This window comes from Onychostruthus taczanowskii, unplaced genomic scaffold, assembly GCF_017590055.1.
Source record: "Onychostruthus taczanowskii isolate IOZ18803 unplaced genomic scaffold, ASM1759005v1 scaffold155, whole genome shotgun sequence".
NCBI classification, from domain to species: Eukaryota; Metazoa; Chordata; class Aves; order Passeriformes; family Passeridae; genus Onychostruthus; species Onychostruthus taczanowskii.
In genome coordinates, this window is record NW_024498741.1 from 526,358 (window position 1) to 539,347 (window position 12,990).

Here is a 12,990-nt window from a genome sequence, read left to right on the forward strand (position 1 = left end):
AAGGATAAGGTAGCATTAGCAAGCAACTCTGTTCACTTGCTGTTAGACAGATTGTCTAATCAGCCCTATGTCCTGCAATAACACAGATCCCACTGCATGGCAATCACATGCCTGGACAATAAAAGTTTTGCTCACTACAGCTCTGGCAAAGCAATTAGCATGAAGCAACTACAAAAGCCAAAGGAAGAAAATCTCTGCACAACAGTGGTTACATTGCTGTTGCTCCCAACCCAGGGCAAACTAAAAAGATTAAACAGAGAGTAAAAATACCCCAAAACAGGCAAATGTGGGCCAACGTGTTGCAAATAAGAGGCAATGCTGTGTCCAGACCCATGACATCTCACCTAAATCCCTTGATCGCCCTTTCCCCTCTGGCAGCTCAGCAAGCTCCTCTTCCACACAGCCACTCCACTCAGCATGGGCAGGCTGGTCAGGGCCAGAGCCTGAATCCTCTTGGAGGGACCTGGAGCCACTTGACATTGTGTCCTGATGAACCCAGGTGAGATACACAGTAAGTTCCTGGCCAGGAGGAGAAACACCTGCTTCCATTTCTGCTTCTACAGAGTAAAGGAGAAACTCTCTGACTGAGGATGATATTTTGCCTTCATCAGGTCTTCCAGACTGGGGCAGGTAATTAGCTTTAGCTTGGTTTCCAGATGAATCTGCTTCCTGGCTGGAGACTCCTTTTACTACCTGGTCCTGGGCAGAACAACTTATGAGATCCCTGAGGAGGTTCTTACAACTAACAGCCACATCAAATATCTGCAGACTATCTGTCACAGAGGTAACTTTGGTGAAATTGTGTTTTCTTAGTGGGAGTTTGCCACTGTACATAATCTCAAGTAAGAGTGGAAACTCCTCAGGTGTTACCACAGAAGCATCAATGGGAGATGGTGTCTGTGCTGTCCAACATGGACTTAAACAGCAGGCTGGCAGGAGCCAAAACCACCTTGTGTGCTCTAAAATGCACATTCCCAATGAAGATGGTGCAGACACAGAAGTGCTGCTCCTTGAAGAGAGTGTACAACTGGGGCAGCAACTGCCAGCCATAACTGGAAGCTCCTACTGGCCTCATCTTGCCTTGGTCTCCACACTGCTTTTACAAAGCCCAAATAATGAAAAGTAAATGGATCCTGGCAACATTTCTATCTACAAGACAGAAAGAGTAAGAAAATTACTTTTCAGTTTGCAAATTTTAGTAGTTTACTATGCTTCAATTCTTTGGTTATAGCAAGATCCTCATTCTGAACTCACACTCCTCAAATTCAGCAACTTAATCTGACACCTGAGTAGTCTAGATAGTGTTCAAACCTAAATGAGCAGATATAGACTGAGTACTGAGTCAGAGGGGCTATAAAAAGGGAGTAGAGCCTCCCTGGTGTGCCATACATCTCACAGAGATGTGAGTGCCCATCAGATCAGGCACTGCAGTGCCAGGCTGTGCTTGCAGCCAGGGGCTGGAGCTGATTCAGGAGCTGGTTTCTGAAAGGGCAGGTGGGGAAGCTGTTGCAGCATGTGTCTGACTGCCGGTGCTCTCTGACCCAGGTGGCAGTGGAGCAGCCGGAGATGGATCAGCAACAACACCCCGAGGGATCTACAGGGCGCATGGGGAAACCTTCTGTTCTCAGGAGCTTGACGATGCTGTGGTCGAGTGGCACAGCAACAAGGAAGGGACAGGTACAGCTGAAGTGCCAAAACTGAAGATATTTATTAAATAAATAAAAGGGTGCAAACAAGGGTGCAAAACAAAACATAAAGAGGCTGCTTCAGAAGACCCTGAAGTGGGGCCGACATGCATATATATAGTCTCTCATAGAATGCAGTCTCTCAGAATGTTCCAGAAGCCTTCTAGCCAATCATGGGCTGTTGATCTGGATGGCTACTCCCAATTGGTCCCAGAGTCCTTTGCAAGTCCTTTGCTCCTCACCATAAGCTGCCTGGATGCCATCAGTTGTGGCTTCTTCTTTCTTGAGGCCTGATGTTGGTTGTCTGGGGTGTGGCTGTGTGGCCAGTCCTTCCATCTCCCATTCTGTTCTCAGGGTCAGTAGCTTCAGGGACGTGGCGGGGCAGAATGCAAAAGCTGGGAAAAGAAGTCTGTTAAATATTGTACAATCAAAACTAAAATTTATATGATTGTTACCCTATTGAAACGAAAAATAAGATCTTAGCATCCTGACAATGTAACAAAACAACAACACAAAAATTGCATCACAAAATAAATTAATTAAATTTAAGAAAAATTCTAGAGGGGAGTGGGGGTTGATTATTTTGATCTTAAAGTGTTGATGTAATGGTTTTAGGGTCTTCTTTGGCAGCTTTTAAATGAAAGCAAGACTTGAAATTGAAAGCTTACATCCCCTCTCTTCTCTGCTGGTCCCCGTGAAACCTCGCTCCCGAGTACCAAAGCCCACGGTGCTCTAGGGCCTCACATTGGTAGTCTCTCTGCACCATCCTCAATACCCCATGTTTGCTGGGAGGTTGACGCTCTTCTGTGCCCCACGCTGGGTGCCTGCATTCTCCACTGCTTATTGCAGCCCGTCTCCAGCTGCTCCGCCGCTAGCCAGGTCAGAGAGAGTCAGACGCCTGCCGCAACAGGAAGCAGGGCATGAAGACCTGTTCAGACCATCTACCAAATACAAAGGAGAATCTGAGGTGTTAGTTTGAACCTGCAAAGCACTAAGTGATTTGGGACCAGTTCATTTTCTCCCCCAAATCACTGGTAAGATGAGCAGGGCCATGTGAACATTAGAGACAGGGCTCTGCTTGCAGCCCAGGGCCTTCAGCACCCCCTTCTCAGCACACCATGGTCTCAGCTCATCGATTTAAGAGTCTTTTCCCCTAAAATGTAATTTTTGGGAGAAGTCCATAATTCTAATCCCATCTACCAGAGCTCCCCTTTAACCTCCATGCCTCCCCACCCCACTGCAGGAAGGAGAACAGATAGGACATCTGCTAAGAGAATTTTTATCAGTGGGTCATCTGGAGTTTTTATCTAAGATAGACAAGATAAAGACATTACTGCCTTGCCCACACACTAGGATGCCTAACACTGGCATGTCAGGCAAAATGGAGCAGTATGAGCATTAGAGAAAGAGCACCTGGATGGACATGAATTACATGACCTTCAACACTTAACATCTTCGCACTCAGCTTCCGGCTCTCTTGGAGATAACATGACTAGTACAGCCTATCACCAGGGTACGAGCTTTAACAGCCAATGCACATACACCAATTTCAAAGCTCTGCCTCGCATGAAATCAGGATCAGAGCAACTCCCAGTTTGTACCAAATGACATCATAAGCAGATGCTAGGTGCAGGCTGAAATGACATCTCACTTCTTGAAGGCATCAACTTCTCTGGAACTCAGCTTTTGTGGGAAGCAGGACTTCCTGTCCACAGGCAGGCAGGACCCCAACTGTCGTTCTGCATGGCACTGTCTGTGGTGGCTGTGGGAAGACAGAGAATAGAAGAACAGAAGAGAGTAGTGACATCTCCTCATCCCAGAGCTACAGAAGGCTGAACAAGAAGGTTGGTAGATACCAGAAATGCAGGAGAGCTCTCCTGTGCAGCCAAGAGCTTCCTCAGGCTTTGAAGATGAAGTGCTATGAAACTTGTTTTTCAAGCACCAGGAGAAGATCACAGATGGTTTTGCCATCACCTCAAAGCAGAGGTGTTACGCTCCTCAGTACTTCTCAGTACTTCTGAAGCAAGAGCATGGTATTGGTGGGTCCTTCTCTGGAAGGCAGAAAAACCTGAGTAGGCTGATAGCCCACCCTCCTGCCCCACAGAGCCAGAGCTTCTTCAGGCACATCACTACCAAAGCCTGGTTGATCTGCACCTCATCTTTCCAAATATCAGATCCACCCCCTCCCCCATGCACAGGGCCAACCACCTGTACTTCCAGTCGATCCAACATGCAGGCTCTGCTCTCCTCCCACACCATTTTGAATCACAAGGAACCAAGCTGCCATCATCAGAGTTGCTGCTGGTCGTGGGAGAAGAGACAGACACGATTCTTTTGCCAGACTCCATGTAATAACGGTTTTAGTCCACCCACTCCTTCCCCAGAGGACTTCAACTGGAAGTCCTTCAGATGAGTTGAAACTGAGTCTGCTGGTTAAATAATAATAGCTACAGCTCTTCCTACAAATTGATAAGCAGGAAAAATCGTTGTCCTGGAAGAGACGTCTGCTCACTTTGCCATGAATAGCCTCCTGCATGAAGCTTATTGCTTGCACTGTGGCAAGCTGGAGGAAGCAGCAGCACCGTCTGCTCCCTCTATTCCTGGCAGGAATATAGAAGACATATTTGGTCATGAGAGCTCAAAACAGTGAAACTCTAAGCAGCCTACCAGCATGTCCCCTTCTTCATTACAGCAACTCAGAGCACTGGAAAATGTGTCCTGAGTAATTAGCACAGACATATTTTTTCAAATACATTTTATTTCTTTAATTTTTTATAGGGATCCAAACCATCCAGTACCATCAAAGAGAACAGGCATTTATAACAAGGGGTGTTGGCCAAGACCAGCCCCAAGACATTTGCACCCTATTCAGAGGGCCCAAGAGCCAGAAGGGACCACCATCAGCAATCTGACTGCTCATCCATCACTGCCTGCCAGACTTCCAGGCTCAGTAACTTGGGTTTGGCTAATGTCTCTCTTCCAGTAAGAAACCGAGTCATGATAACTGATTTTTAAGTGGAGTACCCTCCACCACCACACAGTTAAATTACGTCTTGTTTCTCACCCGAGTTTGTGTGACTATGTCTCCCAGCCATCATCTAGATGACTTTTGGGAGATTTGGCTGGGGGACTAGGCAGAACTGGGAATCTCTCTCTGACAGCAGGTAACTGATACTTCAGCAGTGATGTATGCTGACAGAGCCTACATTGTCTGCCTCTGCCAACACCACTGGTAGGAAAAAGCCAATAGTCACTTCAGCTTAAAGCTGCTTCTCTGACTCCTCTTGGGAGTCAGCTCCACTGGGGACTCCAAACTTAAGGTAAAACATGGCTTAAGCAGACTGTTCCTGGGTTGTCTGACACCTGAGCCACATAAGAACTGCCCTCTTACGAAATACCAGTCACTGGAGTTAGAAAGTGAAAAAGGAGACAGGGCATTTGCCCAACCAAGCTGCACAACAGGCCTTGCAAAATTAATCCTTGGAGGGGACATCTTAAGCCTCATCCTGTCAGCTTTCCAGGGGAAACACCAAGGTGGCTTAGGAGTTTTCCTTCCACTGACTTCCAATGAAACTGTGAGATCAATCCATTTAAGGCAAATTTTCAACAGTGCCCACAATTTCTAAGGCTCTACTTGACAACATGTTGATAAATGCCCCCCGTCGCCCTTAAGCAACCGTTGTCATCTGCAACTGCTCTCAGGACACCCACTTCAGCAAAGATGACCCTTTTTCTTCTGAACCGCAGAAGTATAGGAGGTGCAGAACATGTCTGCAGAAAACATCACCCTCCACTGTCCAGTTTCAGCTCTTTATGCCTTTTTTCCATTTATTTCTGTCCTCCCACACCTCCATAGTTTGAGGCTTTCATGTTGTTTTCTTTAAACTACATTAGAACAGGAAAAAGATCTCTTGATAGCAACAACCTTTCTTTCTTGGGGGAAGTTGAAGGAAGAATGAAGGAGGAAAGGGGCTACCCAATTCTATCCACAGAACTGAAAATCGTGCCCAAATTAAATCACTTCTCTTCATTATTCATATAATTACTTGCATCTAGATCCAACGGACTCAAAAGCCATGCACAACACCAGGTTGATCAAAAGATAATTGAAATTTAGGACCAAGCACTTTAGCAATTAGACTCTACAGAGACAGGTACTCCAAAGGTGCAAGGATGAGACCATTCCTCCCTCACAGTTTCTGCTGCCACTTTACCCACACCTTCGGAACATCCATCACAAGGCACAGAAAGAATTGTAAGGCCCCTAAGGTTTAAGCAAAAGGATTCTGTATATCCCTTACTATATAATTAAGGACTTTTACAAGGTGTGGTCAACGCAGCTGCTGTCATTAGTAACTTAGCAAAAGCTCTTCCTGTATCCATCTCAGTGGCTAGCTTGAGGATGTATTCCATGCCTGAAATTCTCACTATAGATGCACATGGAGTAGGCTTTTTGTAGCTTAAAAAAAAAAAACTAAACAAAAAAATAAAACCCCAACATCTATTGCCTCCCTGCCAAATGATGAAGCTGTCCAAGCATACTAGATCCATGTGGCACAGACCCACAGCCTATTGCTCTGCTGCAGCCATGCAGAGACAGGGAACTTGCAGTGCTCACATGGATAATGAAGATGTATAAAATCATCCTGTAAACCCAGTGCAAAACTAGAAGACAGGGAGTCCTAAGCAAGCTCTAAAAACCTAAAACTAAGAAGGCAGGGGAAAAAAGTGGACAGAAAGAGATAAGCAAAATGGAATAATCCAACTTTTCTGTCCCCAGTTAATGCCACTTCTGTTGGAGCTGATCAGAGGGGCTCACAGGAGCACTCCCACAACCCTCCTGTTCCCCACACTCAGCTCTCTGCTTGGGGAGCTAAAATTCAAAGCGGTCATTGCAAGAGAGTGGTAGCCAGCCCAGAAAGGCTCCCTACCCTGTGAGAAGAGCTCACCACATCCCAGCCCATTTGCACTCAATCAAAGGCTCATTTCACAATCCTCACGGAAATCAGTGAATGAAGTAGGACAGAAAGCTAGGATATATCTCTTGTGTTGCTCAGGCCTGCAGTCCCTTGGGCATGACAGTGGCCTCTGAGTGAGGGGGCAATGTTCTGTTTTTAGCTTTGGGGAGTTAAGAGCAGTGGCAGCCTTAAATCACAATCTGAATACTTTCTGTGCCTGTTTACCAGTTTCCTGTTTTCTTGTTACCAAGATGATGATCTTACACTGAGGGTTATTGAAAAGCCAGAAAATCAAGGACTGCAATTCCATTTTCTTATCTCTCCCCAGAAAGTAATTCAGCCTTTGAAGTGCTGAAAGAGGCTGAGGGGTCATTACTTGTCTCTGGGGTGCTCCAAAGGGACAGAGAAGGCAGCTCACCCAGAGGATAATGTGAAATCTAGCACAAGGAACCAGGATACACCAATTTGTTTTTCAATCTATTTTGTTGCAGTTCAGAGCATCAGCACAGACTAGTAACAGAGGAAAATAAGCAACACTTTGACTAAACTCAGCATTCCACAGTCTCTAAAGGTAGCAGAATCTACCACTCAAACCCCACACATTTTGGCTGGCTGTCTGCACTGATGCTCTGAATAGAAATACAATAGATCAAAAAACAAACAGATCTGCTACAACTCTTAAAGGCAAGATTTCTTCAAACCAAGAGCTGCCCCAAAAAGCAAGCAATATCATGCAGTGGAAAACCAGCACAAACCCAAAGAAACAACCACAGTTTGCTCCAGTCACTGCTCAGCCACGGATCACCATGCCCAAGAACACCAGAAGTGCTAATTATATTTTGCCGGTTCCCTTAACATCCTCAAAAAACAAAAGCTGGGCATCTGAACTGCTTTTTGTCAGGTAGGTTTACATCACAGATGATGGTGTGTTGCAATTGCTTAATGACTTACTAAGAAAAACACTACACTACTTTGACCAGTTTTTGTGACCCATTTTGCAACACCAGAAGTACAGGAGCCATTTGTTCCCATGGCCAAGGGCAGGCATGGCTCTACACACCCTTAAGGCACCTTGATGCAAAGGCCTTTAAAATTATACTTCTCAAGCATGGTTACCCCAAAATGGGTCTGATTCCCTCAGACTTCTTAGTAAGTACACAGAATTACTGGGAGCTGAGTCTATCAAGATACCTGGATTTGCATCACTGTCACCTCCTGCATCAGGCTATCAGAGAGTCCTAAAACTCCACTAAGAAAAACGGACTTTCAACAACTCTTCAAACGAGTGCAGCTGCTCCAAAACAGCAGAGGAAGATGCAGCATTGTGAAAGCCAAGTAGGGTTTGCCCCACAAAGCCAACATGCCTCCTCCATCTCCTGGAAGAATTTTGTAACTGCTGAGCTGCTTTTTGAGGGACAACAGGGACACTTTGGGCACTTTCTTTAAGTGGTATGTCCAGACAGTTACAATATACTGGAAAGAGAGGAAATAAGAGTGAGTAAGTAGGGCACAGAGGCTGGGAAAGGACCTCTCTGTTCTGGTCCATACTCCAACAGGTTGTTCCTGCACCACCCTGTCTTTGAACCAGAGTGTAAACCCAAATTCCCCCTCAAACACAAGACACCTGGCATATCTCAACCAGAACCCTGCAGAACCCTGCAGTCTTATGTTATGTCTGGCTCATAAATCAGGTGTGTCAGCCTTCCTGACCAGCACAGTAGAGGAAACTAACTGCCCCCAAGCCTCACCTCACTGCAGCTTCTCCCTCTGCAGGGAGGAGGTGGGTCCTGGTAAGGACCCACCACAGCACCTCTAACATATCCCACTGATTTGGGGACAGGGACAGCCCTGAGGCTCTCTTCTCCCTGCTCCCCTGCAGCAGCTCAATCGAGCTGGAGATCACAGAGGAAATCAAATGAGACTCCTCATTTTTTTGATGTAGTGAAAAAAAATCTGTTCATTTGTCTCTTGATGCGTCAGTCTTGATGGATCATCTCAAAGAACAGATGCGATTAGTGGGCCAAAGCAAGGAGAGGAATCTGCTGTGACCAAAGCACAAGATAAACCCCTCCCATGCATACCTTTAAAAAACTTCCTGGAGGGTCACACCTGCCCAAGCAGGGGCACAACCCTAATGCACAAGTAATGTAACACCTTTAGAGGGTAATGGAACCCAGCAGAGAGGCTTTGGCTCACTGGTAGAGACAACATTTCAGAGGAAACTTCTTTTATGTGTAGGTTTCAAAGAAAGGCCCCTGCCATAAGGCAAAGATGGCAGGACATGGGGAGTGTTTAAAATGAGAAAGACTGCGTTTTTTGGGCACTAGAGGAGCTCTTATAAGGCTGACTTCGATTTAACATGGGTGGGGTGTGGGGGTCCCCGCATCCGGCCAGGTTGAATACAGAGGCACCCTTCGGACCCCCTCAACCTCCTCATCCGCCTGACAGGCTTCATAGGGGCTGGTCCCTTTCTGCGGGTAGGGGAGGCACCCACCCGTCCCGTCCCCCGGCTCTCCGGTACGAGGCGAAGCGTCCCATCCCCTCCGCGCGTACCGAGGAGGGGCAACGAGGGGTGGCTAGAGCCGGGACAGCCAGGCGGCGTCGGGGGTGAGTCGAGCCGCCCCGACCGCCCGTTGCCGAGCGGGCCCGGCCGGCTCCGCCATGGTTTTACCTTTACTGGGTACGGCGCGGCAGGCGCGACGGACACGGCGGGTGGCGGCGGCAGCGGGAACAATAAAGCTTCAACAACAGCCGTCCCTGTCCAGCCCGCTCCCCCCTCACGGTGCCGCCATCTTAGGGCCGCGGCAGGGCCTCCCGCCGCCTCCGCCCTGCTGTCTTCCAGTCGAATTTTATGTCCCCTGGCTGAATTTTCTCACCTTTTGTAAACGTAAAGGATGTAGTCAGATAACTTCTACAACAGAAGCTGCTTAATGAAGAAAATAACTCTGTGTTTCGAGCATTGCGCAAGGTTACGTCACCGAAATTAAATATGCATTAGGTAGGCGGAGAATATGTGTTAGATAGGCAGGTTCGTGTGAATGTTACTGCATAAAAGATACGGCCTTTTACCCGTTGGTGTACTTGATTTGTGGAAACCTCCGCCTTACACCATGTGCAGATTAAACGATGTCTCCTGAACTAGACGTTGTGTCTGTGTTTAGGGAGCTCCTTAAATCGGTAACACCGGCGCCCCGCCCCCTGGCAGCCTTGAGGAACCTGCTGGCCATGGTGACTGCTGTCACACCCCCACCTCCCGCCCGCACGACTCTGCCGCTCAGGGGGCTGCCCAAGGAGGCAGTGGAGTCACTGTTTCTGGAACTATTTAAGGAAACACTGGACACTGTGCTTATTGCCATGGTCTAGTTGACAAGGTGGTGTTAGGTCATAGGTTGGACTCAGTCTCTGAGGCATGTGATTCTGTAATAAAAGATCACCTTCCTGGGTTAGAGCCGGGGCTCGTTCCCTGAGGGAGGTGGTAGTGTTGGCCGGGCACAGGCTGTGGGCAAGCAGCCAGCAGTGAGGGGCTTTGAGGCTGAGGCAGCAGGAGACATGCCTACCTCAGGGTCACTTGCCCTTGGCCTGGGCCAAGGGAATGCTTGGGCACTGCTGGACCTTCCAGCCCACACTCTGGGGTGCTGGCTGTAGGACGTGGGGAAGGTGGACACAGGCCTGGCTGTTGGTCCTGATCTGCTGCTTTATCACCTGCTTGCCCAGTTTCCAGCCTTTGGCTCCCTCTGCATGCTGCAGGCACAGCTCCCTGTGCCTTCCTGGCAGCATCTCACCATGGTGTGCTGGGGAGGACACCTGAGGCACCAGGGTCACCTGGGTCAGCAGGTCTAGAATTGGGGTGCTGAAGGGTGTGTGTCACAGGCAGGGACCCTGGGATGTGTGGCTGCCCCGAGGATATGCAAATAGCTAAGAAGCCCCCTGATGTTGAATGCCACCATGCTTGCCCATGTTTTGTGCATGTCAGCCGTGTGTCAGTCTGTGTGCACAGTCTGCAACAGGATGCAGGGTAGGATCAGGCTGTTCTCACAGCCCATGTGCCGGCATCCTGCTCTTGGGGCAGGGATGACAAGACCCTGATCCGTATTTCTGTCATAGCAGGGGTGTTCCTTGTTCCTTCCCAAGACCCCAGTCTATATTTCTGCCATAGCAGGGGTGCTCCTTGTTCCTCCCCAAGACCCTGATCTGTATTTCTGCCATGGCAGAGGTACTCCTTGTTACTCCTTGAGACCCCTATCTGTATTTCTGCTGTTGCAGGAGAGCTCCTTGCTCCTCCCGGAGACCTCGCTGTGTTTCTGTTCTCTGTCCCTCTGTCGGTAACCTGACCCAGCCCGTGGCTCACAAAGGGCCTCCGGCGGCATTTTTTTCAGCAGCTCTGAGAGCTTCCAGATGGCCCCAGTGAGTGGGACTGGCCCTGCTACCAGCAGCCAGTGCAGCGAAGGCCACCGAGTGTCCCGGGTGGCCTCCCTAAGCCACAGCTGTATGGAGACCATGCCCTGGCCGGCTCAGAGAGACTCTTCTCTCGCGTGCTAGTCGAGCAGGCATTCACTGCTCTCTGTATGTTTGCAGACCTGAAAGCTGCTGGTCCCTCTGTGCTCGGCTCTAACAGAGCTCTGGGGAAGTTTTATCTGATTCGTGTCATTGGAGAAGCAGAAAGATTTTGGCTGAAATTTATATGAAAAATAAAAAAAAAAAAACCATGCTATCTCACCTGGCAGTATGTGGAGTAGCAAGGTAGTTTCCATTCCCATTCCCAGGCCTGGAAGGGTGTTGTCTGCTCCATCTATTGATAGATTGCAGAGGAGAGCCAATGAACTGACTCATTTGCATAAATAAATGCTAATTGCGAGATAAGTGTGAAGAGTGATATCCTGGTCTGTGTGTGACCTGGTGACCAGCAGCAGGCAGGTAGTAGGGCCTAGGTCTGTGGGTCCTGGCAACTGCCAAGCCCTGTCCTCAGGGAAGAAGATGAAATTCTGAGGCTGGCATGTAGTCAAGCAGATCAGCTTGCAGACAAATGGGTATTAATTAGAAACCCACAATTTCATGATGAGACCTATTCTGCTCTGGGGCCTCAATACTCTTCCAGGGAAATGCCTCTTGGTGAGCCTGTCAGCCAGAGTGGCATGGCAGCTATTCTGCAGTTACAATAGAAATGGCATCACAGCAGCAGGTTTCAAGGTCACTTTTGGTGAATGCAACAAAAACAGGAGAGGCTGTTTTCTTGTGGAAGTGTGGAGAGAGGTTCATGGGGACCTGCTCAGATTATGGTCCTTTGCCAGTCTCCTGCACTGAGTTGTCTTTACTACAGCTGTCAATTGGTGCTTCCTGAGTTTTCTCCTGAGTGCTCCTATTCTATGTATTGAAGAGATCCCTGTGAGAGATCTGGACCTAGATCTGGTTATTTTTATCCCCAGGCTGGTGATCAAAGTAAGGTGTTACCTTGAAGTCACCAGTGATATCACCAGCAAGGTGATACCTTGAGAAGTCACCAGTGGCTCTTGCTCTATGGCTGCTGACAGCAACTAACCTGGAGATGATACTCCAGCTGTGAGAATTACTTACTCCAGGCTGCTGGGGGAGAGGCTGGCATTTGCCAAAGAGTATTGATGAAGGGCAGTGGCTGCTACACTAGAAGCAGCATCCCCATCACTGTCAGATCTACACTTGCTGCGGGGCCATCTCATACTGTCTGAGGCAAACTGAGCCACAGTAGAGCAGGAGCTGTGTGTTGCAATAGGTGCTTTCTCTGCAGAAGCAAAACTTTTCCTGCAAGGCCATCCTTGATGGCAGAGAAGAGTCCTGATGTCTCTGATACCTTGGAAATTGTTCCTTATGCAAGCAACTTGCAGCTCTGGCACTGAAATGGGTAAGGTTTTTGCTACAGGTTTGTGAGCCTGCCTATCTGGCGTTGTGATACTACTTCCTACTAGCACCTGGAGCAGGCACCTGTGGGAACAGCTTGTTGCCCGAATTAGAGATAAGAAGAAGATGAGTGTTCCTGCTCAGATCAAGGCAATGCAGCAAAAAGTCAAAAAGGGGTGGCTCTTTGCTGAAACCAGCTCTGGAACTGAAATTGGTGTTTGTTGGGTGGTGTCTGTGATTACAGGGGCCTAATGGGATGACAGCAGCCTGCTGGAAGAGAAGCTGTGGTCTTCTACCTTGGAGGGGATGGCTGGTGGTGTGTGAAGGTGACAGGACAGTGGCGTGATGAGTAGCAATGGAAGAGAACACACATGCCTTCACAGAAGCCACACAGACTTTTCTCCAAAGGCTGGGGTAAGGTGGTCAGAGGCACCATGACAGTCTGTCTACAGGGACAAAAACAGACTCAGAAGTTC

General features: G+C 48.4%; 1 protein-coding gene across 1 annotated transcript in view; it reads right to left on the reverse strand.

The window, feature by feature from the left end:
* The window catches only part of ZBTB40 (zinc finger and BTB domain containing 40), a 30,415-nt gene extending 20,664 nt beyond the window's left edge, over positions 1-9,751 (reverse strand). Inside the window, 6 exon segments of the mRNA XM_041399132.1 lie at positions 345-885; positions 887-2,080; positions 2,354-2,626; positions 3,099-3,447; positions 3,542-9,519; positions 9,713-9,751. Coding sequence (XP_041255066.1) covers positions 345-885; positions 887-1,075 — 730 coding nt within the window. The 5' untranslated portion in view covers positions 1,076-2,080; positions 2,354-2,626; positions 3,099-3,447; positions 3,542-9,519; positions 9,713-9,751.
* Positions 9,752-12,990: the final 3,239 nt, after the last annotated feature.